At 42.6% G+C, this 24,612-nt stretch overlaps 1 protein-coding gene across 4 annotated transcripts in view; it reads left to right on the plus strand.

Annotated features, from left to right (window-relative positions):
- The window catches only part of FNIP2 (folliculin interacting protein 2), a 138,829-nt gene that overhangs the window by 93,203 nt on the left and 21,014 nt on the right, over positions 1-24,612 (plus strand). For all 4 annotated transcript variants that reach the window (XM_037993325.2, XM_037993334.2, XM_008000124.3 and 1 more), the window contains 4 exons: positions 1,476-1,622; positions 1,741-1,910; positions 8,265-9,591; positions 10,462-10,618. In XM_037993325.2, coding sequence (XP_037849253.2) covers positions 1,476-1,622; positions 1,741-1,910; positions 8,265-9,591; positions 10,462-10,618 — 1,801 coding nt within the window. The remainder of the gene's footprint in view (positions 1-1,475; positions 1,623-1,740; positions 1,911-8,264; positions 9,592-10,461; positions 10,619-24,612) is intronic.

The following is a 24,612-nucleotide window of genomic DNA, read 5'->3' on the forward strand; positions in this document are numbered from 1 at the left end:
GGATGAATGGGGAAAACTAATGTTCAGGTATCTCTCACCAGTCTATTCATTATCGTATGTCAGCCTCACAAAAGCCCTAAGCACTACTAACCCCGTTTTACAGATGTGGAAACTTGAGTTCACGGATGCTTATTCAAAGCACAGATGGAGAGGTTATGCATGTCGGGGAGACATACATTCCAGTTTGCCAGGACAGTCCTAGTTTATACCCAGTGTCCTGTGGAAACTGGTGTCTAGAGTCCTCGCTCCTAGTATCTGTGTGGAAAGGGAGTCCTTGCTCCTTGTATCTGCGTGGAAAGGTAAATTGCGTTGGGTAGCAGGTGGGATCCTCTTTCATCATGCTGAGTTGGGATTGTTGCACCATTTAGAGCCACTTTCTTGGTGGGGAATGGAATCCCACTCCAAAGCAGTCATGAGCTAATGAGTCAAACTGTTACTCCATAGCTGAAGGAGAAAAAAGATTTATAATCCTTTGAATGTTAGAACACTTTTATGATGCTTAACGTATATGTTGATGAACTCTATAATGCTACCTGGAGCAAAATCACAAGCCTTTTTTAACTCTGGGTTATGTGTTAAAGTACTCAAGTAACATGTTACTCATTATCTGGTGATCGCTAAGACTTAAGTCATATATTTGAGAATGACATGAAGTTGTGCTCTTTGATGGCCATCTGATGATTAGTACACCTTCCATAATTTTTTGGGAAAGCACTAGAGATTAGCCTGTTGCTCTGCTGTGGTCAGACTGGACGCTGGCTTGCGCTTGAGAATCTGGGTCCTACTTTTTTTTTTTTTTTCCTATTTTTTTAGACTAAGTCTCACTCTGTCACCAGGCTGGAGTGCAGTGGTGCAATCTCGGCTCACTGCAACCTTCACCTCCTGGGTTCAAGCGATTTTCCTGCCTCAGCCTCCTGAGTAGCTGAGTTTACAGGTGCCTGCCACCACACCCAGCTAATTTTTGTATTTTTAGTAGAGATGGGGTTTCATCATGTTGGCCAGAATGTTCTCGATCCCTTGACCTTATAATCCACCACCTCGGCGCTCCAAAGTGCTGGGATTACAGGCATGAGCCACCACACCCAGCCGAGAATCTGGGTCCTACTTTAATGAAGTGTCCATTTTTCAAAGGTCAAGAAGCTGAAAGTGAGGCTTTCTAGTTCTGTACTTTCAGTTTCTATAGCGTCTCTGTAGTAGCAACCCAACTTAGCTGTTGTCCCACGGAAGCAGCCATAGACAGTAAATAAGTAATTGAATGAGTATGGCTGGGACCCGGTAAAACTTTTTATTTACAAAGAAAGGTGGCAGTCAGATTTGGCCTGTGGGCCACAGTGTGCCAACCCGTTATGTGTGGAGCTTGAATCTTTTAAGGACTACATAGATTCACATTGTTTTCTCCTTTATTCTTTTACACCAAGGTTATCCAAAATAGTATTTCTGACACTTTTGTGTTTCCCTCTCTTTCTGTTGTATAGAGGAACTATCTGGAACTTATATTCTGTTCCAAGGATAGCGGAACCTGTATGGCTTACCATGATGTCTGGCACTTTGGAAAAAAACCAGCTCTGCCAGCGCTTTCTCAAGGAGTTTACGCTTCTGATAGAACAGATCAATAAAAACCAGTAAGCTTCAACTCTCTGGAGACTTGTATGCAAATCCCATAACCAATGTATGTACTGCATAGGACGTGCCTCTTTCTGTATTGACTAAGTTGGTTGTATCTTTTTCCATTTCTCCAAGGTTTTTTGCTGCCTTACTGACTGCAGTGTTAACCTACCACCTGGCCTGGGTCCCGACTGTCATGCCTGTGGATCACCCTCCCATTAAAGCCTTCTCAGAGAAACGTACCTCCCAGTCAGTGAACATGCTGGCCAAAACACATCCATATAATCCTCTCTGGGCACAGCTGGGTTAGTACCTAATTTGACTATTCAGAGAATATATAGGATGGAATAGGAAAAAAAAAAAGCTGGAATTTGTAGTTTATACTGGCTCTCTCACCCGATAGTTCATAGGTTGTCATTGGGCAGATGAGGAATAGGAAGTCGGTCCCTGGATTCTAACTGTAAGGCCACCACCTTCCTCTCCTTACCCCAAATGGCAGCTTTGTGCTACACTCTTAAAGCAGTGTAAGCCAACTGTGTTCTCCCATTCCACAGCGGCTGTTCACCCTCGAGCAGGATTTCTTAACCTCAGCACTGTTGACCAGATGATTCTTTGTTGGTTGAGTTGTGGGGTGTGGGAAGAACTGTTTTATACATTAACAGATGTTGAGTGGCATCCTTGACCTCCATTTACTAGATGCCGGTAGAACTGCACCTCCCACCTGCCATCTCCCACCCAAAGTTGTAACAATGAAAAATATCCACAGAAAAGCACCTCATCCTGGAAAGCAGCATGTTATAATAACAATAATGAAAGCTGACACTATGAGCCAAGCACTGGTTTTACACATATTCGTTAGATTCTCATCCCTACACTTATTACTCTCAGCCTCATTTTGTAACAGTGCAGATGTTGTCTTGTCCTTGTGCTCTTGGTCGTGAGATGTATAAGTGAATATAAGCCCCCTCGTGGTTAGGGGTAAAAGGCATGTTCTAAATCAATTAAAGAATTTATGGATATTTAAATGGACTTAAGGGAGGGGGGATATGGAGAGAGGCTAGTTAACAAATACAAAATTACAACTGGATAGGAGGAATAAGTTCTAGTGTTCTTTAGCACTGGATTAGGATGGTTAATAGCTTATTTTCAGAGAAAGCTAAAAGAAAGGTTTCAAATGTTCCCAACACAAAGAAATGATAAAAGTTTGGGGTGATGGATATGCTAATTGCCCTGATTTGATCATTACTCAGAACATGCCTAACTCATTCTTGGTCATACAGGAAGTTTTTCCTGGGGAAGACAGAACATGGCTGTTTTTATTATAGAACAATAATAGTCTTGAAAGAAACGTCGGCTCATTAAGTGGAGAAGGAAAGGGGGCTGGATATTAAGGAAACATTGTATTCCATGCTGCTGGGTCACCCATTTTAAAACAATGCTAATTAAGTAGTGTGCATTTAGTTAAATCAGTGTACTCATAATTAGGTGTGCTTCTCATCTGAAACATAACTGAGAGCCATTAATTCCCTATGTTCAGCATAACAAGGAAGAGTCTTTTCCTGTAGGTTCACAATCCTCATCTTTCAGAGGAGATCATGTATTGCTGAAAGTCTTCAGTCCTCCCTTCCCCCAAACAATCCATCAGGGGTCTGGCTATTGACAGGAGGAGTGTGAGGAGGGGACAAGGCCCTGGTCATCGAAGGCCTGTGATAGCTTCTGGTGAGCGAAGGCCTGTGATAGCTTTGTAAAGCCAAGTGTAAGTGATGGCCGAGTTTCCATTATTACAATGAAGTCGGGGAGCCTTCAATAATTTGACAGGTAGAAGCACTTGTTTCACATTTCATTGTTTTCATTCAGTATTTAGCAAGTCACAGTAAACATGAAAATAGAAACTGCTGGGAATACACAATGATGCAGATATAATTTCAATCCAGGTTCCTAAGTATAGAGAAGACTATCTGGAATCATTCCAAAGACTCCTCTGAGAGCTTTCCAGGACAGGCGCCACTGTGTGTTCCCCCTCCATGGCTGCTCAGCACTAGCAGGGAAGAGGGGGGAAGCTGGATGCCACTTTCACAGGCTTGCTGCTCAGGAGCTCGGTGATCCTTGCTTCTGCCCAGCCACTTCCCTGTGTACAATGTGGTCGCCACCCGTTAGTGGGCTGTGGAAACAATTTAGTGGGTTTAATTAAAAAGCATTTAATTGGTATAATAGAATAGAAAATATCAGTGACTTACATGTAAATTTTGTAAAATGTCTGTTTCAAAAGGTGCATTGAGGTTGCAGTATAAAATGTATTTCTTCTTGGAATAGGTATACAAAGTTTGAATGCCGCTGTCTACACCACTGACTGAAGTAGTTCCATAGTCTCTTTTTGACCTATATGGAACTTAAGAGTTAAGAGTTTGTGGAAATGGAAAGGACCTTTTCTACCCAAAAGAGATTTAGACCACTGATTTAATATAAGTTAAAATGTGTGAAATTTTTTTCTCAGAAGTTTACATTGTATTTTTCAAAATGCAGTGGAATTAGACTACAAATCAATTTTTTTTTAATTCTCACTTTCTCAGAAATCAAACCATGTATTTTTGTTGTTGTTGTTATTTTTGAGACAGAGTCTCACTCCGTCACCCAGGCTGGAGTGCAGTGGTACAATGAAGGCTCACCACAGCCCCAACCATGGGCTCAAGTGATCCTCCCACCTCAGCCTCCCTGGTGGCTGGGACTACAGATGTGCGTCAACATGCCCAGCTAATTTTTGCATTTTTTGTAAAGGCAGAGTTTCACCGTGTTTTGCAGGCTGGTCTCAAATTGGGATCAAGCGATCTACCTGCCTCTGCCTCCCAAAATGCTGGGATTACAGGTGTCAGCCGCCGTACCCAGCTGAAAACCACATTTAAATAACCCACAAGCCAAACAAATTGCACAAAAGAAATTAGAAAGCATTTGAAATAATGATAATAAAGATGAGATAAGTTAAACTGTGTAGGGTATAAGGAAACACTGTTGAAAGGGGAATTCTACAACATAGACATTATTAGAATGTGATCAGGAATAAGTGTGCCTTTAAGATCCTTAACTCTCTTCTCGTCTCCTATTTTTGTTCTCTCTCAGCTTCTCCTTGTTTATTTTTGTTTCTGTCTGTATAGTCCCCTACCTCTCTAACCCCCTTTCTTTCACCATGCTTTCTTTACAGAACTTCTAACTTCTCTCAGAACTTCTAACTTCTCTCAGCTTCTCCACCTCATTCTTCTCTCTCTTTCTAGTTTCCACCTTTTCACTGTTGTTCCCCTCAATAGTTCTTTCCTTTCTTCTCCCTCTTCCTCCCTCTTTGTTTTCTTTTTCTCTACTTGTTTTACCCTCCTGGCTGTTATCGCCTCTCCTTCTCCATCCTCTTTTGGCTTCACCCCAGTTCTCTATCATTTTGCACCTCTCTAACATCCCATCTTTTTTCTTTCTGCTTTCCCTTCTCTCTATTCTTCCCTCTTTCTTCCTAGTTTCCTCTGTCTCTCTACTCCCTCTGTCTCTCCCTCCCTGAGTCTCAACTCTGTGTCCCTGTTTGCCACCGTTGCTTTCTGTGACCTCTCCTCCTACTTCGTCCAGCACCTTTCCTGCTTCCGTGCACTCTGTCTTTGGACTGTTTCACTTGTAAGCCCTCTTGACTCCTTCACTTTTTCTTCTGCTTTTTCCCCATTTGCCTCTCTTTTAAATTTTTATTTTTAATTGAGGTAAAAAGCATATAACAACGTTTATTATCTTAACCATTTCGAAGTGTACATGGTTCAGTCATGTTAAGTACATTCACATTGTTGTGCAATTTCTTCATTTTAAAAAATTATACTCATGAAAACAAATCTACTCTAAAAATTAGCTTCAGTTATCCAGGACTCAAAAAAAAATTGCCTTCAACTTCCAGTAAATATTTAATATTGTGGGTCTATTGTTTTAAAAATGCTTTATTTTATGAAGTTTGGCTATAATGTAATAGCACTGGTTCCAGTCACATTGCACTCAGTGTTTTATATAGTTTAAGTGATTATAAATTGTATTTTTAATAACCTTCCTTGTTTTACCATTTCCATTTATTCCTTAGTTATTAAAATGTGCAATACTCAAATGCATTGCTAAAAAATAATATTCTAAGTGTTCTTTCCCCTGTAGTTTGTTATGCCAGATTTTGGATAAGTAATGCTGCTTCTTTATTAATATTGAAACTGATTTAACAAAAAATATTTCATGAGTTCCTGAAATGACTGTTGATATCCTGCAGCAGTAGGCAGATGTAATCAAAGTAACAGTAATGAGCTCTTAGGAAGGTTTTCTCAAACAGAAATCCTAGCTTCGGCCTACAATTCTGAGTTACTCTCTTGAATTCTAGGCTGATTTCTCAGTCACTTGCAAAGTCCTCTCAATTAAAACTCTATCAGCCTGTAATCTAGTCATTTTATAGAGAGGATTGTTTATTATTATTTCTGTCCTGCCCTTTGAATGTTCTTAGGAACCGTACACGAGGGACTACTCGCAGAAGGAGGTATTTCCTAATGGGTCCCGGGGGAGGTACTTTCCGATGGTTCTCATCACTTTTTTTCCATACTCATCTATTTTAATTAGTTTTATCCAGTATATGCCCTTATAACTGCTTTCCCTCCTCTCTAGATGCATTCCTCAGAGGGGTTCTAACTTCTTAAATTCTGATTTATACCGTTTACCATGTATCACTTCTCCTCCTTTATTTAGTATCTTTTCAGCTTTTGATTTGTTCCAACATTCTGGTTGTTCTTTTTTTTTTTTTGAGACAGAGTCTTGCTCTGTCACCCAGGCTGGAGTGCGGTGGCGTAATCTCGGCTCACTGCAACCTCCGCCTCCCGGGCTCAAGCGATTCTCCTGCTTTAGCCTCCCGAGTAGCTAGGTTACAGGTGTCTGCCACCACACCTGGCTAATTTTTGTATTTTGGGTAGAGACAGGGTTTCACCCTGTTGGCCAGGCTGGTCTCGAACTCTTGACCTCAAGTGATCCACAACCTTGGCCTCCCAAAGTGCTGGGATTACAGGCATGAGCCACCATGCCCAGCCCTCTGGTTGTTCTTCAGTGGGTTTCTAATTCCAGTTTGGTTATACAAAGATATAATGAGATACCTCTTTTTTTTTTTTTTTTTTGAGACAGAGTTTTGCTCTTGTAGCCCAGGCTGGAGTGCAGTGACGTCACCTTGGCTCACTGCAACCTTTGCCTCCTGGGTTCAAGTCATTCTCCTGCCTCAGCCTCCCAAGTAGCTGGGATTACAGGTGCCTGTCATCACGCCCAGCTAATTTTTTGTATTTTTGGCAGAGACGGGGTTTCACCATGTTGGCCAGGCTGGTCTCAAACTCCTGACCTCAGGTGATCCACCCACCTCAGCCTCCCAAAGTGCTGGGATTACAGGCATGAGCCACCACACCCAGCTCAGATACATCTTTAGGATTTTAATACAGTGCCTGTCCAGTTAGTAAACGTGGGTGCTTTATTATCATTTTCCATCACATCATATCATATGTGTAACTTATTATAAAGTGTAATAATCAAATTATCAAATGCCATAGTTTTAATAGTTAGGCACTTAAGTACTTTTGATGAAAAGCTTATTGCTGGGTGGTTGGATGACACATTTACCCTTATTCTCTCCTCCTTAAGCTGACGGTAGAGCTCACAGTACATTAGTCAGTTTTTAATCAACTTGTCAGGATATAGCTAATGGGACATATTTTTTTCCAGTTGAATTTTCTTTTCTTTTTTTTCTGAGACAGTCTCATTTTGTCGCCCAGGCTGGAGTGCAGTGGTGCCATCTTGGCTCACTGCAACCTCTGGCTTCCAGGTTCAAGCAATTCTCCTGCCTTGACCTCTCGAGTAGCTGGGACTGCAGGTGCACACCACCACACTCGGCCTAATTTTTGTATTTTGGGTAGAGACGGGGCTTTGCCATGTTGGCCAGGCTGCTCTTGAACTCTTGACCTCAGGCGATCGCCTGCCTCAGCCTCCCAAAGTGCTGGTATTACAGGCATAAACCACTGCACCTGGCCCAGTTGAATTTTCAAGCGAATTAAAACCTTTAGACTCATTCATGACTAAGTGATTTTCTTCTTGTTAGTCAAACTGATTCTGCTTGGTGTGTGTATGCGTATTAAGAGAAATCTATGTAGACCACCTCATTAAGTATTTTGAATTAATTCACTGCACTTCTGTTGAGAAACTCCTGAATTTGGATTTCATCCCAAGGCCCAATGTCCTGGGATTCTTCCAACAAATTCTTATTATTTCCAGTTTCCAAGACATAGTATTAGATCTGGTCACATATTCAGAACTCTGGGTTTAACCTTCTTTGGGCCATCTCATTGGCTGACCGATTGAGCTGCAGGGAAGACCCAGCAGGCACTGGCAGGGGCTGTGTGCACAGCAGCACGACTCCCACACACCAGGGGTGGTGGGCTGCAGCCTGTGTCCAGGCTGACTCTCTTACAGGGGCAAAACTAAAACATGGTCATTACTAGAAAGTAGAAATCAGGAGTCTGAAGCAGGGATTCCAGATTGGGAATATAAGTCATCTATTTTGCTCTTGTAAAGGCTGATATATCTGTGACATGCTAACCCCAGAGACCACTGCCTTTGTGTCCACCTTTGCTCTCTAGGTGATCTTTATGGAGCCATAGGCTCTCCGGTGAGACTGACTCGCACCGTCGTGGTAGGGAAGCAGAAGGACTTGGTCCAGCGAATACTTTATGTCCTGACCTACTTTCTCCGTTGCTCTGAGCTACAAGAGAACCAGCTGACCTGGAGTGGCAATCACAGTGAAGGTGACCAAGTTTTAAATGGGAGCAAGATCATAACAGCCTTGGAGAAAGGAGAGGTGGAGGAGTCTGAGTATGTGGTCGTTACGGTGAGGAACGAGCCCGCTCTTGTACCCCCCATCCTACCACCAACAGCAGCTGAGAGACAGAACCCCTGGCCGGCAGGGTTTCCTGAGAGCCCAGAGGGCACTGACAATAGAGACCTGGTTCTTAAACCTGACAAAGAAGCTAACTGGAGGCCAGAGCAGGGTTTTGAGGCTTGCAGCACAGGATGCCAGGGGCCAACATCAGGTGCTTCCTGGAAACCTCAGAATGTATTTTGTGGGGATGAAAAAAATAAAGAGGTACCACAAGATGGCTCTTCAAGACTTTCCAGCTGTGAAGTTTTGGGGGCAGGAATGAGGATGGACCAGCAAGCTGTCTGTGAGCCATTGAAAGTGGAGATGTCTACGAGACTGCCAGACCGGTCAGTGGCCTGGCCTTGCCCTGACAGACATCTTTGGGAGAAACCTCCCATAGAAAAGGTCACTTTCCAGATAGGAAGCTCCACATCTCCAGAGTCTGACTTTGAAAGCCGCATGAAAAAAATGGAGGAACGGATGAAAGCCTGTGGCCCCTCCTTGGAGGCCAGGGAGGCCGCTGACACAGCTCAGGACCCACAGATTTCTAGGAGCCCTTTCAAACCTGGCTTTCAGGAGAATGTCTGCTGTCCTCAGAATCAGCCTTCAGAGGGGGATGAAGGCGAGTCTGACAAGGGTTTTGCAGAGGACAGAGGCAGCAGAAACGACACAGCAGCAGATGCTGCCGGGCAGCTCAGCCACACTGCCAACTTGGGCGCAGCGTCCCACCGTGTGGCAGGAACTGCCGGGGGGAGGCTGGAGGCAGCTACAGGTTTGTATGTGAAGGCTGAGGAAGGACCTGTGCTGGAGCCTGTTGCCGCCAGCTGTGTCCAGCGGGGCCCTGGCCTCGTGGCTGCTGCAAATATCCCCTGTGGGGATGACAACAAGAAGGCCAACTTCAGGACTGAAGGAGACATTCCCCGAAATGAAAGCTCGGATAGTGCCCTGGGAGACAGTGACGATGAAGCTTGCACTTCAGCCATGCTAGATCTGGGTCACGGTGGTGACAGGACTGGAGGGTCCTTGGAAGTGGAGCTGCCTCTGCCAAGGTAACTCCGGCAGGCTGGGAAGTAGAGGGAACTGGGTTCAAATCCCACTTTCCTGGCCTGACGCCTGTGATCGTGTTAGCTTCTACTGTTGTCTGCTTTACACACAATATCTTTTTTTCCACAAAGTACTAAAAGTATTATTAATTTTATACAAACGGTTTCCCACCTGTCCTCCTTCCAAGGATGGTCACTGGCTTAGTACCACTGAGCTCACTGGGGCAGGTGGCCAGTGGTTGTCTTTGCAGCTATCATGACCCTCTGGGGAAGCTAAGGGATGTGGTGGAGATGGGAGAGGGAACAGGGAGTTTAATTTTCTGTCAACTGCAGGGAAGGTCCGTGGCTGGCAGCAGATGCCTTGCTTCGGAGGTGGTGGATTACACTCACCGTGTGGCCTCTCTCCTGCCGATCAGAGCAGCGTGAGGTGGTTGGGAAACAACACCTCTTCCTTAACACTCCATCAGGTTGATTATTTGGTCTGTGATGACTGAAAGCAGTAATTAGAGATTTCTTCTGTTCTTCCACACTGTCGTGGGCACCACTCTGTGCAGATATGTCAGATTCCTAAAGCCAGGCTTTTGGCAAGAGCCCTTCCTGAGATATTTTCTTTTGTCAGTATTTTGACACAGACTGCCTGGTGGATGTCCAATATGAGGTACAAAAACAAACTCATGACCAGCCATGGATATAGTTTTTTTTCTTTAAAAAACTCCCTTTTCTCCCACCTGTGATCCACTTACTGGCGGGTTGGTGACATGGGCCACCCTGAATCTGTTTTATTTACCTGTGTCATTGGAGTGCTTGTACCAATTATAACGAAAGAAGAAAGTACATTTTCAGCTGTGCATTTTAATGGGCCACATGTTGTTTTAGGTCTCAGAGCATCAGCACCCAGAATGTAAGGAACTTCGGCCGCTCACTTCTGGCGGGCTACTGCCCCACATACATGCCTGATCTTGTGCTTCATGGGACCGGCAGTGACGAGAAGCTGAAGCAGTGCCTGGTGGCCGACCTCGTCCACACGGTCCATGTAAGTGATCCCAGCGTGGAGCCTCTGGCTGCTGACAGTGTGTCAGCCAAGGTCTTGGCCGACAACAGGTGTTTAGACTGAAGAGAGACTAGTTAAGGGATTGTTTATGGAGATGTGGGCAGGGTTATGGGAACCAGCTAGGGCTAGTGAGGCACCTGGGGCCTAGCAGCAGCTGGAAGCTAGAAGCACACCTGGGCCTGACAGAGTAAGGGGAGGGAGCGTGACATCAGAGCCCTGGAGAGCCTGAGCCAGGACGAGGAGTGGCCTGGCTGCAGGAGCAATGATGTTGTGGGGAAGGTGACTTCCTGCCATCCCTCCTCCCATTCTCTGATCTCTTTCTGATGCTTCTCATTGGCTGAGCCCAGCTGAAAGCCAGAGAGCAGGGGCACAGCTGATGCAGACACAGCCTTGTGGTGCATAGAGGTCAGCCTCCTGGGGCCCAGAACAGGACAGAGAAGGGCAAAGAGCTGCTCTGGAAGTGGTGGGTTAGCAGATAGGCCGGGCAAATGGAATAAACAGCGCAGATGATGACAATTATATGCTGTCACGGTGAGGACCAAAGAGATGTCACATATGGTTTGTTTTTTATCCGATGCTTAAACAAGTTCCTAAAAGTAATTTATTTTAACTGATTTGTCATTAAGTTCACTTTGATGGCTGCATAAGGATGACTGTATAAAGATTAACAAGTCTTGCTGGAAAATTGCCTCGTGACTGCCATTAAGTGCTTTTCTGCTATCTGCAGTGCTACAGGAACTAAGCAGTTAAGGAAACTGTCAATCTGATGGGCCTGTTTTTAATTGAGCTGTTATTGGGCAGATGTGCAAAAATAGGCATTTTGTATTAGAAACATTTTGTATCTTGTGCAATAGGGAAAGTCCTCATCGCATTAAGAAAATCAGAATTTGGCCTGTTACCTACCTCCTCGGCCAACAAGTATTTTTTTTTTGAGGTGGAACAAAAGGCATTGCATGTTATCTTTGGCCTTGAGCATCTCCTCTGTGAAGACTAAACATCAGACACAGGCTAAACAGGCTAAGTATATTTATGTGAAGTGGGAAAAAAACTCAGTAGTGAAGCAGATGTCCTCATAACCTCCCTCAATGGGGAGGGCAAAGAGATGAGGCTAGGGCTGTCCGAAGCTGGGGAAAGTCAGCCCAGCGTACATGTGTGTGGCCAAATGTTCCTAACCCCACCCCTGCTTTGTGGTCACATACCACCCCTCACCAGGATACTCCTGGAATGAAGCTAGGAAGTGCTTTTGTCTCTATAATATCATAATTATTTAATATCATAATTTCTCTTTATAGTTATGAACACCATATAGTCATCATTTTACGAGTCCATGCATCAATGACCCCTGTAAGAATAATGCCCTCATTGTATAATGCTATCTAAGTTGTCCAAAACGATGTCTGATGCCTTGGCAATTCCACAGGCTGTATTTATGTGTGTTTAGTAACTGCCTATAACATTAAGGTACCTTTTCTATCTGCATCTAATATTTATATTCACACATGCCAAACTGTGAGGTTTTTTTTTTTTCCTGCTCTGCTATCATTTTGATTTCTAAGAACCTTGGTGTTGCTTATCGGACCTTCCTTCCATGAAGCCCAGTGAGCTGCTTCTGACAGAGGTATCAAGAGACTACAGGGGAACTAACAGGATTGTCCTCAGTGACATCAGTTTTACCAGCTGGGGACTTTGTTTGAATGCCCTGGATTTACTCACTGACCACTCTGGAAATGCAATCTATTGATTGATAACCCTTCTTGAACTTATCTATAGAACCATTCATGAAATATTTTATGTTTCCATAGGCTGGCAAGTTCTAATTTTTGTGTATTAGATTTTCATGATGACCATCTGGCTCTATAATTCTTATATTTGAAAAAACACAACCATGTTTACTCTGTCATTACTCTTCAAGCGTTTTCATATTTCATTTTCCCTTCCTTTTGGACGGAGTGTTTTCACACTGTAGCTTTTCTCATTTCTTTAAACTATGCAATCACCCTGAGAGATCGAAAGTTATTAAGCATAATAACCTATATTGTGTCAAATTGTGGGTACATCCAAAGTGCAGCCACGCATGGGTGTTAATAGGAAATTCCAAAGAGTTCATAAAAATATCTTCAGAAGTTTAATACATTCAGAATACATCCAATTAGCGTTAGTGGATTTCTAATTTCACTTGACACATTCATCATAATGAGTTTTGCTTTTGAAGTTGTGTTCTGTTTAAACTGCCTCTCAGACTGGCGCTCTGGTCTATGGCAGTATTTTAAAAAAAAAAAAAAAACAGACTTTCAACATCCATTTACAAACATTTGTTGAAAAATATTTTAGAAGTATTTGTTTAAACATTATACTGAATTTACTGCTCCATAAAGCCCAGTGAATATTTAAATTCTTGAGTATGTTGCCAGAGAAAGAAGCAGAGATCCAAAAACAAGTATATGACCAGAGTTAGAGCTGAAATAATAGCTTGTTGAAGAAGAGAAAATTGTAATAAATTGTTTTATCATAACTTGCTTTTTTGAGTTGGGCACAGTGGCTCACGCCTGTAATCCCAGCACTTTGAGAGGCCAAGGTGGGTAGATCACTTGCGCTCAGGAGTTCAAGATCAGCTTGGGCGACATAGCAAGACTTCACCTCAAAAATGAAATAGCATTTTAAAAAATAGGAAAAAAAAACTATTTTTTGAACATTAATTGCAGTGTTCATGCTAGATTTCAGGAGGCTATGGTACTCCTAATTCTTTTTAGAGAAGGATTTTTAACTGTTTAAAAGCAATTGATTCCATTATTGACCTCTTCTAGACCTGTGCACAATTTGGATTTTATAATCTGTCTTACATAAATTGAATGTGTTTGTTTGTTTGTTTTAGAGATAGGGTCTTCCTGTGTTGCCCAGGCTGGACTCGAACTGGGCTCATGTGATCCTGCCTCATTCTCCCAAGTAGCCAGGATTATAGGCACAGGCCACTGTACCTGGCTCTAAATGTACACTTTTGTAACTACTAGTTTGGAGTTTTTCTCTCACTGAGAGATTGCTTTGTAAAGCTTCCAATATTAAGAATTTTTGTGTACTTTTCTTATCCTAGTCTCTTATGAAAGATATAGTAACTTTATTTCATTGATTTTCATTTTTATTGCTGACTTTCACATATCAAGATTCAGAAGTTCTTTAAATATTTAAACACGTATTCTTGTTTAGTCCATATACTACCTCTTTTCTGTCATTTGAACTCTCTGCCTCCTAACATATAGGTTATACAGCTGCCTTAAATTAGTGTAAAGTAATACGGTTTCAGTTTTTTTCTTGCCACATCTTGTGCATTCTTTCCTCTGTTTTCTTTTTGACTTTAAACGGAAAGAGAGCGGGCGTTCGTGCCAGCAGCATTCTATGCCTGTGACTCCTGGGTAGCCTTTTGCCTCGCCTTTTTCCTCCTGTGTCTGGCCTGTGAATACTGCTGACGGGGGTACTGTTGGGGTTATTTTGGGGCAGTGTAAGGTGATGGAAGATCACTGACTTAGTGTCGATGGCTTGGGTTTGAGTCCTAGTATTACCACTCCTTTGTTGATAATCTTAGGTAAGTAAACTGGTATTGCTAAGCCCCAGAAAAATGTATTTAGTGGAACAGATGAAATATGATTCAGTGGTTAGGAAGTTAACTTCTGAAGCCAGACAAACCTAAGTTTGAATCATGGTTCACCCCTTAGTGGCTTTGTGGCCTTGGGCAAGTTTCTTTAATTTTCTTATCTATACTGTGAACGGTACTTATGTCATAGGTTTGGTTTGAAGATTCTGTGAGATAATGCATATCAAGTGCTTAGCACATTGCCTGGCACATTGCTAAGTGCTCAGTAAATGTGGGCCAGATGTGATAGCTCACCCCTGTAAAGCCAGAGCTTTGGAGCTTTGGGAGGCCAAGGTGGGAGGATTCTTTGAGATCAGTCTGGGCAATATAGCAAAATCCCATCTCTAGCAAAAAAAAAAAAAAAAAAAAAAATAGGCATGGTGGCACCTGCCTATAGTCCCAGCTACTCAGGAGACTGAGGCAGAAGGATTGCTTAAGCCAGATGTTCAATGCTGCAGTGAGCTATGATCATTGCCATTGCACTCCATCCTGGGCAACAGAATGAGACCTCATCTCAGTAAATAATAATAATATATGTGAAAGTGCTTTGTAAATTATACAGCAATATATCATGTTTTTAATATGGGAGAGCAGAATAACAACCATTATTTTAGTAAAAATGAAAATTACTGTCAGAGTTAAGAAAGCAATATATGGGCCGAGCACGGTGTCTCATGCCTGTAATCCTAGCACTTGAAGGCTGAGGCGGGCTGATTGCCTGAGCTCAGGAGTTCCTTACCAGCCTGGGCAACATGGTGAAACCCCATCTCTACTAAAATACAAAAAAAAAAGTAGCTGGGCATGACAGTATGCACCTGTAGTCCCAGCTACTCGGGAGACTGAGCAGGACAATTACTTGAACACAGGAGGCAGAGGTTGCAGTGAGCTGAGATCACACCACTGCACTCCAGCCTGAGCAACAGAGCGAGACTCTGTCTCAAAAAAAAAAAAAAAAAAAAAAAAAAGAGAGAGAGAGAAAAGAAAGCTATATGTGTACGTACTTAAAGTTCTCCTAATTAGTCAATGGCCTTGTCAATCCCAGGGGACTACTGTTAGGAATGACTGAACTGAACCTGTACACACATTCATTGAGTGCTGAAAACATTCATTTTTGCTTTGCCCAGGAGCAGAATGGACAGCTCTAACTCTGCAGGGCAGGGTCATCAAGACCAAAATTAACACTACATTTTGATGTTTTTTAAAAAACAACTATGCTCCAAGGCTTCAAGCATTTTACAGAATAATTTATAAGATGAAGTAACCATTGGATACATCAGCCTCTTCCATTTAATTTTAAGCATAGCAACAGACTGACTCCAGAAATATCATGCAGGAATCAGTAGCACAGATAAAGAGCTTTGCTAAAAGCCTGGCTGTGATATATATATGCTCATGAATACCTAATTAGTCCATGCAGTGCAATCAACCTGTAGGACTATAAAAGAACAGCAAGTCCCTTCAAATGGTAAATCATTACTTAAGTAACAACAGATAACATTAAATACCTCAGGTCAGCAACAACCTCAAAATCAATAGGATACAAAGAAAACATCTCTGTAGGACAAATCCACTATTTTGGAACATCTCTCGTTGTTTTCTTTTCCCCGTGTTTGGATAATAAACATGGCAGTACCTCTGACATCTAGCACTGTCTTCAATAGCCACAGCCCTCACTGCAACACTACCTATGTCCATTGGCCTATGGAGCACTTTTACAACTATATATTTTGACCCATAAATGGGTTTTGATTACCAGTTTTTTTAATGATACAGAACTAAGATCATCACACATTAGGCTTACTGATTAATGAAACCTTTGTATTTTGTGTGTGTATTTATACACACATGCACACATGTCACACTTGTATGCATATGGTTTGTCATGCCAGGTTATGTCATACAAGCATGTATGCCAGGTCATGATGTTAAAATGTATTTCTTATCATGGATTGTGGTTAAACAAAAAAATGCTGATCTCTGGGTATCCCCAACTCCAATCTGAAATCATTGTGATTCTCTCCCCTTCTCAATGTGACTAGTCTTTTTAAAGTTCCTTTTGATCTTCCCAGATGGCGTCCCTATGTCCACTTTCCCCTCTTCCATCACCTTGTGCAGGGCTGCAAGAGGACTTTCTAAAGCATGAGACAATCATTTACTCTTTGGCTTGAATAGCTTCCTATTTTCTAAGAGACTAAACTATAAACTCCTTAGCTGGAGTTGTCCCTTTTATATCCTTCAGGTACACACACATACCCCTGTACCTCCTCTTATGCCCAGTCACACTGTTTGCCATTCTTCGAATAGTCCACCTTTCCTCACACCCGTCTGCCTATCAGATTATGCTTTCTTTGCCTAGGACACTATTGAACAAACTTTTTTACATTTTTGAAGACCCATTTCATACGTTGCCTCTTCTTCGAAATCATTTCAGGCCCCATATCCCTGTTCTGTTCCAGATGTCTTCCTCTCACTAGGGCTGCAGGTGCCTTGAAGCAGAAAGCAGGGACTTAATTTTCCTCATATCCCCAGCACCTTGCCTGGTGCCTGGCACATAGAAAGTGCTCACTAACGTTAGTTGACTGTTCCCCATAAAACTGGAGTTAGAGCCATGTGTGTCTATTACTATAGTGGGGCCCTTTCTTCTGAAGTAAAGAGAAATGGGAGATGGCCTTTCTTTAAAGAAACTTAAAGGGGAAGAGTAAGATGTTTAGACATGCCTGCGGCTCTGTGTGTTCACTGTCGTTACCTAAAGGAGAATAAAAGCTTATTATAGGTCTCTTGGGCTTCATGTCTCTTGCATCGTGTCAGAGTTAGACACATGTCTAATTTTGATGTTTTTCCCAAAATTTTTTTACTACCTACAAGATATTTGAACATCTGTGCCATTCTCTGCAAAAAAGCTACCAGCCCTCTCTCATTTTATTTTGGAGTTGCACATCTCATCACATAACTTGATTCTGATACCCTTTCTGACCTTGAGCACCTCTTCTCAACTTCCCACTGAATTTTACTCAGCAAGTGGCCAGCCTGACAGTCAGCCATTCCAGAGGTTATGTACAGTGTCTTCAAGGCCACGGGCTGAATTTGGGCTTGAGTCTGTTGAGCCCAGGCACAGATGCACAGAAGATCAGACGTTTTCCCGGCAGCCCTCCAGACCATCTTGCCATACTTTGGACCCTTTCTTCTTTCCCTCTACCCCTAAGTCTTCATACTGTCTTCATGTATACCTACCAGGATCCCTCAGCAATGTCCCATGGTCCAAAATGATTATTTTCCTCTTCCTCTTGTTTACCTTATTATAACTCTTAAGCCTTTAGTGACTGACATTAAACCTGCTTCCAAGAGAAAAATTTCTGATAAGCAAATGCTTATAGAGTTATGATAAGGTCATATATGACTGTTACCCCTTCTGGTATTTTCATGTGTTAAAAATATGTTTGATGCACTAGAAATCTCCAGTGGTGGCATTTCAGGTGGTCAAGATAACTCATGTCACTTGATGGGGCAGAGAAGCTGGAGATGCTTTTGGGTTAGAGTAGGGAGAATCACACCTTAGAGATTTATCTTTTGAAAAATACTTACCAGGTATGTTTTATGTGCTTGGCACTGTGTTTATAGCAGTAGTCAAAATCTGAGGTAGAATTAGCTGGGGTGTGGTGGCTGTGGGCCCAGGGTCCCAGCTACTCAGGAGGCTGAGGTGGGAGAATGGTTTGAGCTGTGGAGGTCGAGGCTGCAGTAAGCTGTGATGGAGCCACTGCATTCCAGCCTGGGTGAAAGAATGAGACCCTGTCTCCTCTCTCCCCACACATCGCCCCCCCAGTCAAAAACAAAAGCCAAAAACAAAAACAAAAAAAAAAAAACGAAAAAAATCTGAGGTGGGAGGATTCTAGCAACATGTACTAAACTGGTGTGGATGGCATGCCTTCCCTCTAAAAGTATATAGTGATGGATAAAATATCACTATTCTCATTGCTGCCCCATTGTTATAATTCCTGTGCATGAAAAAAAAAAAAAAAAAAGGAAATCCTTTTGTGCCAGAGATAAATGGAAATCTAAACCAAAGCAGTAAGCATGAGCTGGTCCTCCAGGATTTCAGTCTTGGTACAGGTCCTAGGAATTGGGTGCTGAGGTTCTCAGATTCACCCGAGGATGAGAGATTGTGGTCTCGCATGCACATAAGGCTTGAGACCTGGAATCAAGCCCCTTACCTAAAGCCTGGAGCTTCAAAGAATTATTCTTCCATGAAAAGGAGACTAGAAATCACCAGACATAAGCAGTGAAGCAGCAAAGAAACAGGCTGGAAACAGGTTGGGGAAAATAAAGTCACCCATGAGAAATCAAAACCCCTGGTCTGTGCTATTTGTGGGTTTCAGGCCCAGATTTATTCTACCCGAGTGATTTGTGAATCCCTACCCAAGAAATAAACATAAAACCAGGAGCATAGAAACCTTTAGGACTCTGGCAGAAGGAAGCACACTACTTTAGACACTTTCACAACCACAAGCTCATGAGACGCATATAGGAAAATGAAACATAGCTCCAGTAAGATAGGCCCACATTCAGAAATTACAAACATATGTGGGAAACCAGGAAATCATCATGAGCAGAGAGCAAGCGCATACAAGCAGGAGAATCAGCACTCCTCCAATCGGCAATAACTATTAAAGTAGCCATGTTTAAAATGTTTACGGTGATAAAAAGAAGGAATTGGAACCTTAAAGAGAAGATAATGTGATAAGTGATCATTTAGATTTGTATAAGAACTAAAAAAAACTTCTAAAATTGAAAAATAGTCCCTGAAATTAAAACTCCAAGAATAGGTTAAAGAACAGAGCAGACTAAATACAGCTAAAGATCATTAGAATTTGAAATGGAGGCTACTTAAGAAATTATCTTTTTGAGCTCTGAGACAAAAAAACATGCAAAATATCAGAGAGCAAGTAAAATATGTGGTGGCCAGAATGAAGAGACTTTATAGCATATGCCAGAAAGACAAAGAGAAAATGAGGGAAAGTAATATTCAGAGAAAGAATGGCTGGCATTTTTCAGGTTAAATAAGCACACTGACTCCCAAGTAGGGAGAATATTAACAAATTCACACTTAACAACTGGACATCAAAGATAAAGAAAATTCTTAGAAGTAGCCAGAGAGAAGAAGACATGGCATCTGTCCTCAGGGAGTTTGCAATTTAACAGGAAATAGAAATAAATCAGCAGTGAAAATAGCATGGACAAGTGTGTGGCAGCAGGAGGCCAGGGTGCTGAGGACGTGCGCACAGGGTGGCTGTGGTGAGGACTCAGCTGGGGTCAGTAGCAGAGTGAGGATGAGAAGCAGGGAAGGTTGCAGGGGATAGTGTGGCTTTTTCGGGGAACTGAAGCCCCTTTCGCTGATGGCCCCTTCAGCATATCTCAGAGCTGGCTTTGCCACCAACAGGAGGTCTGTCTGTCCCCTTGCTCAGTAACACTGCTGTCAGGAATGTCTACTCAACATGAGTTAAAAAAAAAAAAAAAAAAAAAAAAAGTCGAACTGACTTTATCTATTGGAGAAGATGGTTTAAGAAGAATGAATGATAACCAGGTTTCTTTTCTCTGGATGGATTTAAGACGGAAGGGGGTTTTTGGTTTGTTTTTATTTTCTAAAAAACTGGTCTACAATTCACACACCTCTGCAGTCCTTTTAGCGGCTCTCAGCCATCCAAGTACAGTTTAATAAATGCATAAAACTTACCAGAGTTATATAAAATGATGAACACATGGGAATTCAAATGAAGCCAAAGAATCATGTGTTTTATTATCCAGAAAATGTCAGAGAAAAACAGAGGGAAGTGTTTCCAATTACCTGAATCGTAAGTTGCCTCTTCCCTTTGTGTGTGAGGCTTTGCAGTGGCTTATCCCTGATAGTTAAACCCGCACTGTTATAACTATTGTGCAGATTTTAGAGCTGGTTATGAATACAGAAGTCTGCACACTCCTGCTGTCTGTAATACACATGAGGGCTGAGACATCTTTGAAGATTGATAAAGGGTCCGTGTCAAGCAGCATAAAGATGGGGAACTTTTGTAGCAAAGTGTATGATAGAAGTAGCTGTGTTTTCTTCTAATGACAATAAATTCAGACCATCATTGACACTTCTTGCACTCTTGTCCTCTAAGGGATTTCTACCCTGATGTGGTCCTTGGATTTTATAGTAGAGGGCTTAGAAGACTCATTGGACTAAAAGTTGGAAACACTTGTGAGTTCCTAGACTTTATTTCTTACATGCCAAGATACTTAATAAGCTCTTATTTATTTATTTATTTATTTATTTATTTTTGTCCTGAGTGTTCCTATCTGTAGAGCAGTACTGCATTCATGGCCCCCTCCAGGAGAAATGGCATGATGAGTTAATAAGTAGTTATGGGAAGCATATATGGAAGAACAGCATTTCCTCACTCTTCATTGGGTTAAAAATAGATAATCACATGAAATACTACTCATTTAAATGTGGTACATAGAAAAGAAATATATTAATGATTGTGCATTGGAGGTGTAATATGCCAGAAAAAAAAAGAAATGCGCAGATGACTTAATAGAAACTGGGTTCCATCCAAAAATAAACTGTTTGCCACAGCTAGAATGTATTAGATGTTTTGTACATGCCCAGCGCTGTGTTATGTTCCTTTCAAAGGATACAGAAGAAAAAGAAATGTGATTTATCTCGAGTTGCTTATAAAATCACTGAATAGACAAACATGTGAAATCAGGAACAAGTTAAGACAGTGTGTGATGAAGTGCCAAAATGAATGGTGTGGACAGCAAGTGTTCTCAGAGGTCAAAGGAAGAGCAGTGCAGTACGTGTGGGAAGGTTTCCAGGGCAAGGGATGGACCCACGCCAGGTCCTTGAAGGATTGTAGACTTGAGACAGGGTGGCAGGGAAGGCATTCTGGGCACAACCTGGGGTAAGAGCAGGAATCTTTTCAGCCTAGAGAGGGAGGCTGTATTAGTCCCATTTTCAGACAACTATAAAGTACTGCCCAAGACTGGGTAATTTATAAAGGAAAGAGGTTTAATTGACTCACAGTTCTGCAGGGCTGGGGAGGCCTCAGGAAACTTACAATCATGGTGGAAAGTGAAGGAAAAGCAAGTACCTTCTTCACAAGGCGACAGGAGAGAGTGTGAGCATATGTGAGGAAGTACCACACTTTAAAACCATCAGCTCTCGGCCAGCTGCAGAGGCTCATACCTATAATCCCAGCACTTTGGGAGGCCAAGGCAGGCGGATCACTTGAGGCCAGGAGTTTGCAACCAGCCTGGCCAACATGGCGAAACCCCACCTCTACTAAAAAAAATAATAATACAAAAATTAGCTGGGTGTGGTGGTGGGCACCTGTAGTCCCAGCTACTCGGGAGGCTGAGGCACGAGAATCACTTGAGCCTGGTAAGTAGAGGTTGCAGTGAGCCGAGATCGTGCCACTGCACTCCAGCCTGGGCAACAGAGTGAGACTCTGTCTCAAAAAAAAAAAAAAAAAAAAAAAATCAGCTCTCGTGAGAACTCACTATCACGAGAACAGCATGGGGGAAATCGCCCCCATGATCCAGTCTCCTCCCACCTGTCCCCTTCTTTGACATGTGGGGATTATAATTTGAGATGAGATTTGGGTGGGGACATAGAGCCAAACCATATCAGGGGTCTTATTGGGAACTGAATATGTACAGGTTGGGTGGGCCCAGGCTCTGAAGAGCTGTGAGGGTGAATAAGAACAGTTTTAACTTAACGGTTTGGGTTATGTGTGCTAGCGTAGATTTGAGAGTTGGTGAGGGAAATGATAATGTGGTATTTGAAGAAGTTTGAGGTTTTAGGTAAAGCACATAAACTAGGGCAGTGTTGTTCACAGCTGCACTATTTGTGAGCTCTTGAGTCTGAGGTTTCAGGGTACATGGTCAATACAGAGAGAGGGTGGTTCAGGAGAGCAGGATGGACATTTGAGCACCTCATGTGTTCGGTTCTATGCTACATGTTTCAACACATTTTTCTCACAGAAAACTTGTGCTTTAAATGGCATTTAAGCCTCGCAGAAGCTCTGAACTAAGTACTGTCCCATTTTACAGACATAGCAACTGAGGCCCAGATTGAGTTGGCTGAAGTTCCATAGCTGGTAAGTGACGGTGGTTGTATTCAAGCCCAATCTGACTTCAGAGCCCTTGCTGTCATCTTCTCATTGCCCTTTGTTGAATTATCAGAACCACAGCTCTTGGGATTCTCTAAACCTTGTAGACATTTCTTGTTCATGGAAGTTTAAGTTAAGCAGAAGTCATGTGTATATGAATCAAGGCAGCATATTTTGTGTGTGCAGCAATCTGACCCAAAACCTTGAAATTGGAATGTCCTAGGCATTTAACACTCCCAGGAAATGGACCCATCCTTACAGGCTACAGTTTAACCAGGCTTCCCCTGTTGATTCAACAAGCTGTAAGAGCAAAGAAAACTCAATAATCTTCTAAAGATCTATAAAACAAGGCATTTCATTTGTTAGTCTATCTTGAGAAATCTTCACAGGAAAGTAGTTTGGGTAAATGAGATATTGACAAGGTAGAAAGAATAAATGATTGTTTCTAACTTCTCATATGAATGCAGCAAGGGGAAAATGATAGTGGCATATCGCCTCTACCTCCTTTCTCTCTGGAGACTGGCCATCCACCCTAACAATCATCTCAGCTCCTTACTCGTCTCCAGTGTTCTTCTATCTGCAAGTTCCTGTCAGAAGTTTCTGTGGGAGGCCTGTAACCTGCTGGCAGTGGTCTGGCGAGGGTGGCAGGAAGGTGCTGGGCTGGCAGCTCTGCATTGATACCCTGGCTGCCGTTGGACTCTCAGTGTGGTGTGGGCACTCAGGAGGGTGGCAATAGGGTAGTGCTTTTCTCAGATGATGGAGGAAGTACAAGCATATCACAGATGCATTCTGATAGGAGAATTTGACAAATTCTTTGGACAGGAAACTTATCTCCTTAGCTTGAGAGAGAAGAGGGTAATTGATGTATGTCAGCATTTAAGGTTTGTAAAGTTTCTCAAACAGGCATTTTAAATGGAATGACTATTTAATATTAGTATTTCTCTCAGATTTTCATTTGGAACTCTGAAATGAGGACCTGATTAATCTGAGACTACAATGGTTTGCAGGAGAACTTTTTTAAAAGGTAACTATACAATGTAGGCTTTTTGGTTTGTTTTTCTAGAGAAATTTAGTCAAGGTAACACAACCCTTTGGGGAAAAGGATTTTAGCATTAAGAAGAGAAATTTTGCCAAATAATCTTACTAAGCCGACAGGTATCCATATCGTATCTCCCTTTTCCTTAAGGTGTATGGGAGGCCACAGTGAGGCTCACCATGGTTCAGTTGTCAGCGTTGGGGTACAGGCACGCCCCACCTTCCTATTCCTTTTCTTTAGCTCCCATGCCCAAGCTCCAGGTCCTAAGAAGAGCAGATAGTGGATTAGGCTTTTCATAGGTGTTTAAAGCAGCCAGTCTTAGGTTTGCATTTTTTAGAGTACTTAATTTCTTAAAAGTACTGCTACATGTTTGTTACTGCAAATAAGTGTATGTATGAAACCTGCTGTGCACGTGAACTTGATAAAATTGTGAACTTAAAAAACTTACTTGACAGATTTCACTATTTACTAACTTCTACTATTAAGGTATGGATAGTAAGAAATAGTATTATGGCCAGATGTGGTGGCTCACGCCTGTAATCCCAGCACTTAGGGAGGCCGAGGCAGGTGGATCACGAGGTCAGGAGATTGAGACCATCCTGGCTAACATGGTGAAACCCCATCTCTACTAAAAATACAAAAAATTAACCAGGTGTGATGGCGGGCGCCTGTAGTCCCAGCTACTCGAGAGGCTGAGGCAGTACAGCCTCAGTACCTGGGAGGCGGAGCTTGCAGTGAGCCGAGATCGGGCCACTGCACTCCAGCCTGGGCGACAGAGCAAGACTCTGTCTCAAAAAAAAAAAAAAAAAAAAAAAAGCAGCAGCAGCATACATATAATTCAGTGTTTGTTTATTGTGGTTCTATAGATGCCTAAAAAATAGTCTTCCCAGCCAGGCACAGTGGTTCACGCCTGTAATTCCAGCACTTTGGGAGGCTGAGGTGGGTGGATCACTTGAGGTCAGGAGTTCAAGACCAACCTGGCCAACATGGTAAAACCCCATCTCTACTAAAAATACAAAAAATTAGCTGGGTGTGGTGGTGGGCATCTGTAATCCCAACTACCCGGGAGGCTGAGGCAGGAGAATTGCTTGAGCCCGGGAGGCAGAGGTTGTAGTGAGCCAAGAATGCGCTACTCTACTCCAGCCTGGGCAACAAGGCGAGACTCTGT

Source organism: Chlorocebus sabaeus, chromosome 7 (genome assembly GCF_047675955.1).
Source record: "Chlorocebus sabaeus isolate Y175 chromosome 7, mChlSab1.0.hap1, whole genome shotgun sequence".
In the NCBI taxonomy this organism is placed as follows: Eukaryota; Metazoa; Chordata; class Mammalia; order Primates; family Cercopithecidae; genus Chlorocebus; species Chlorocebus sabaeus.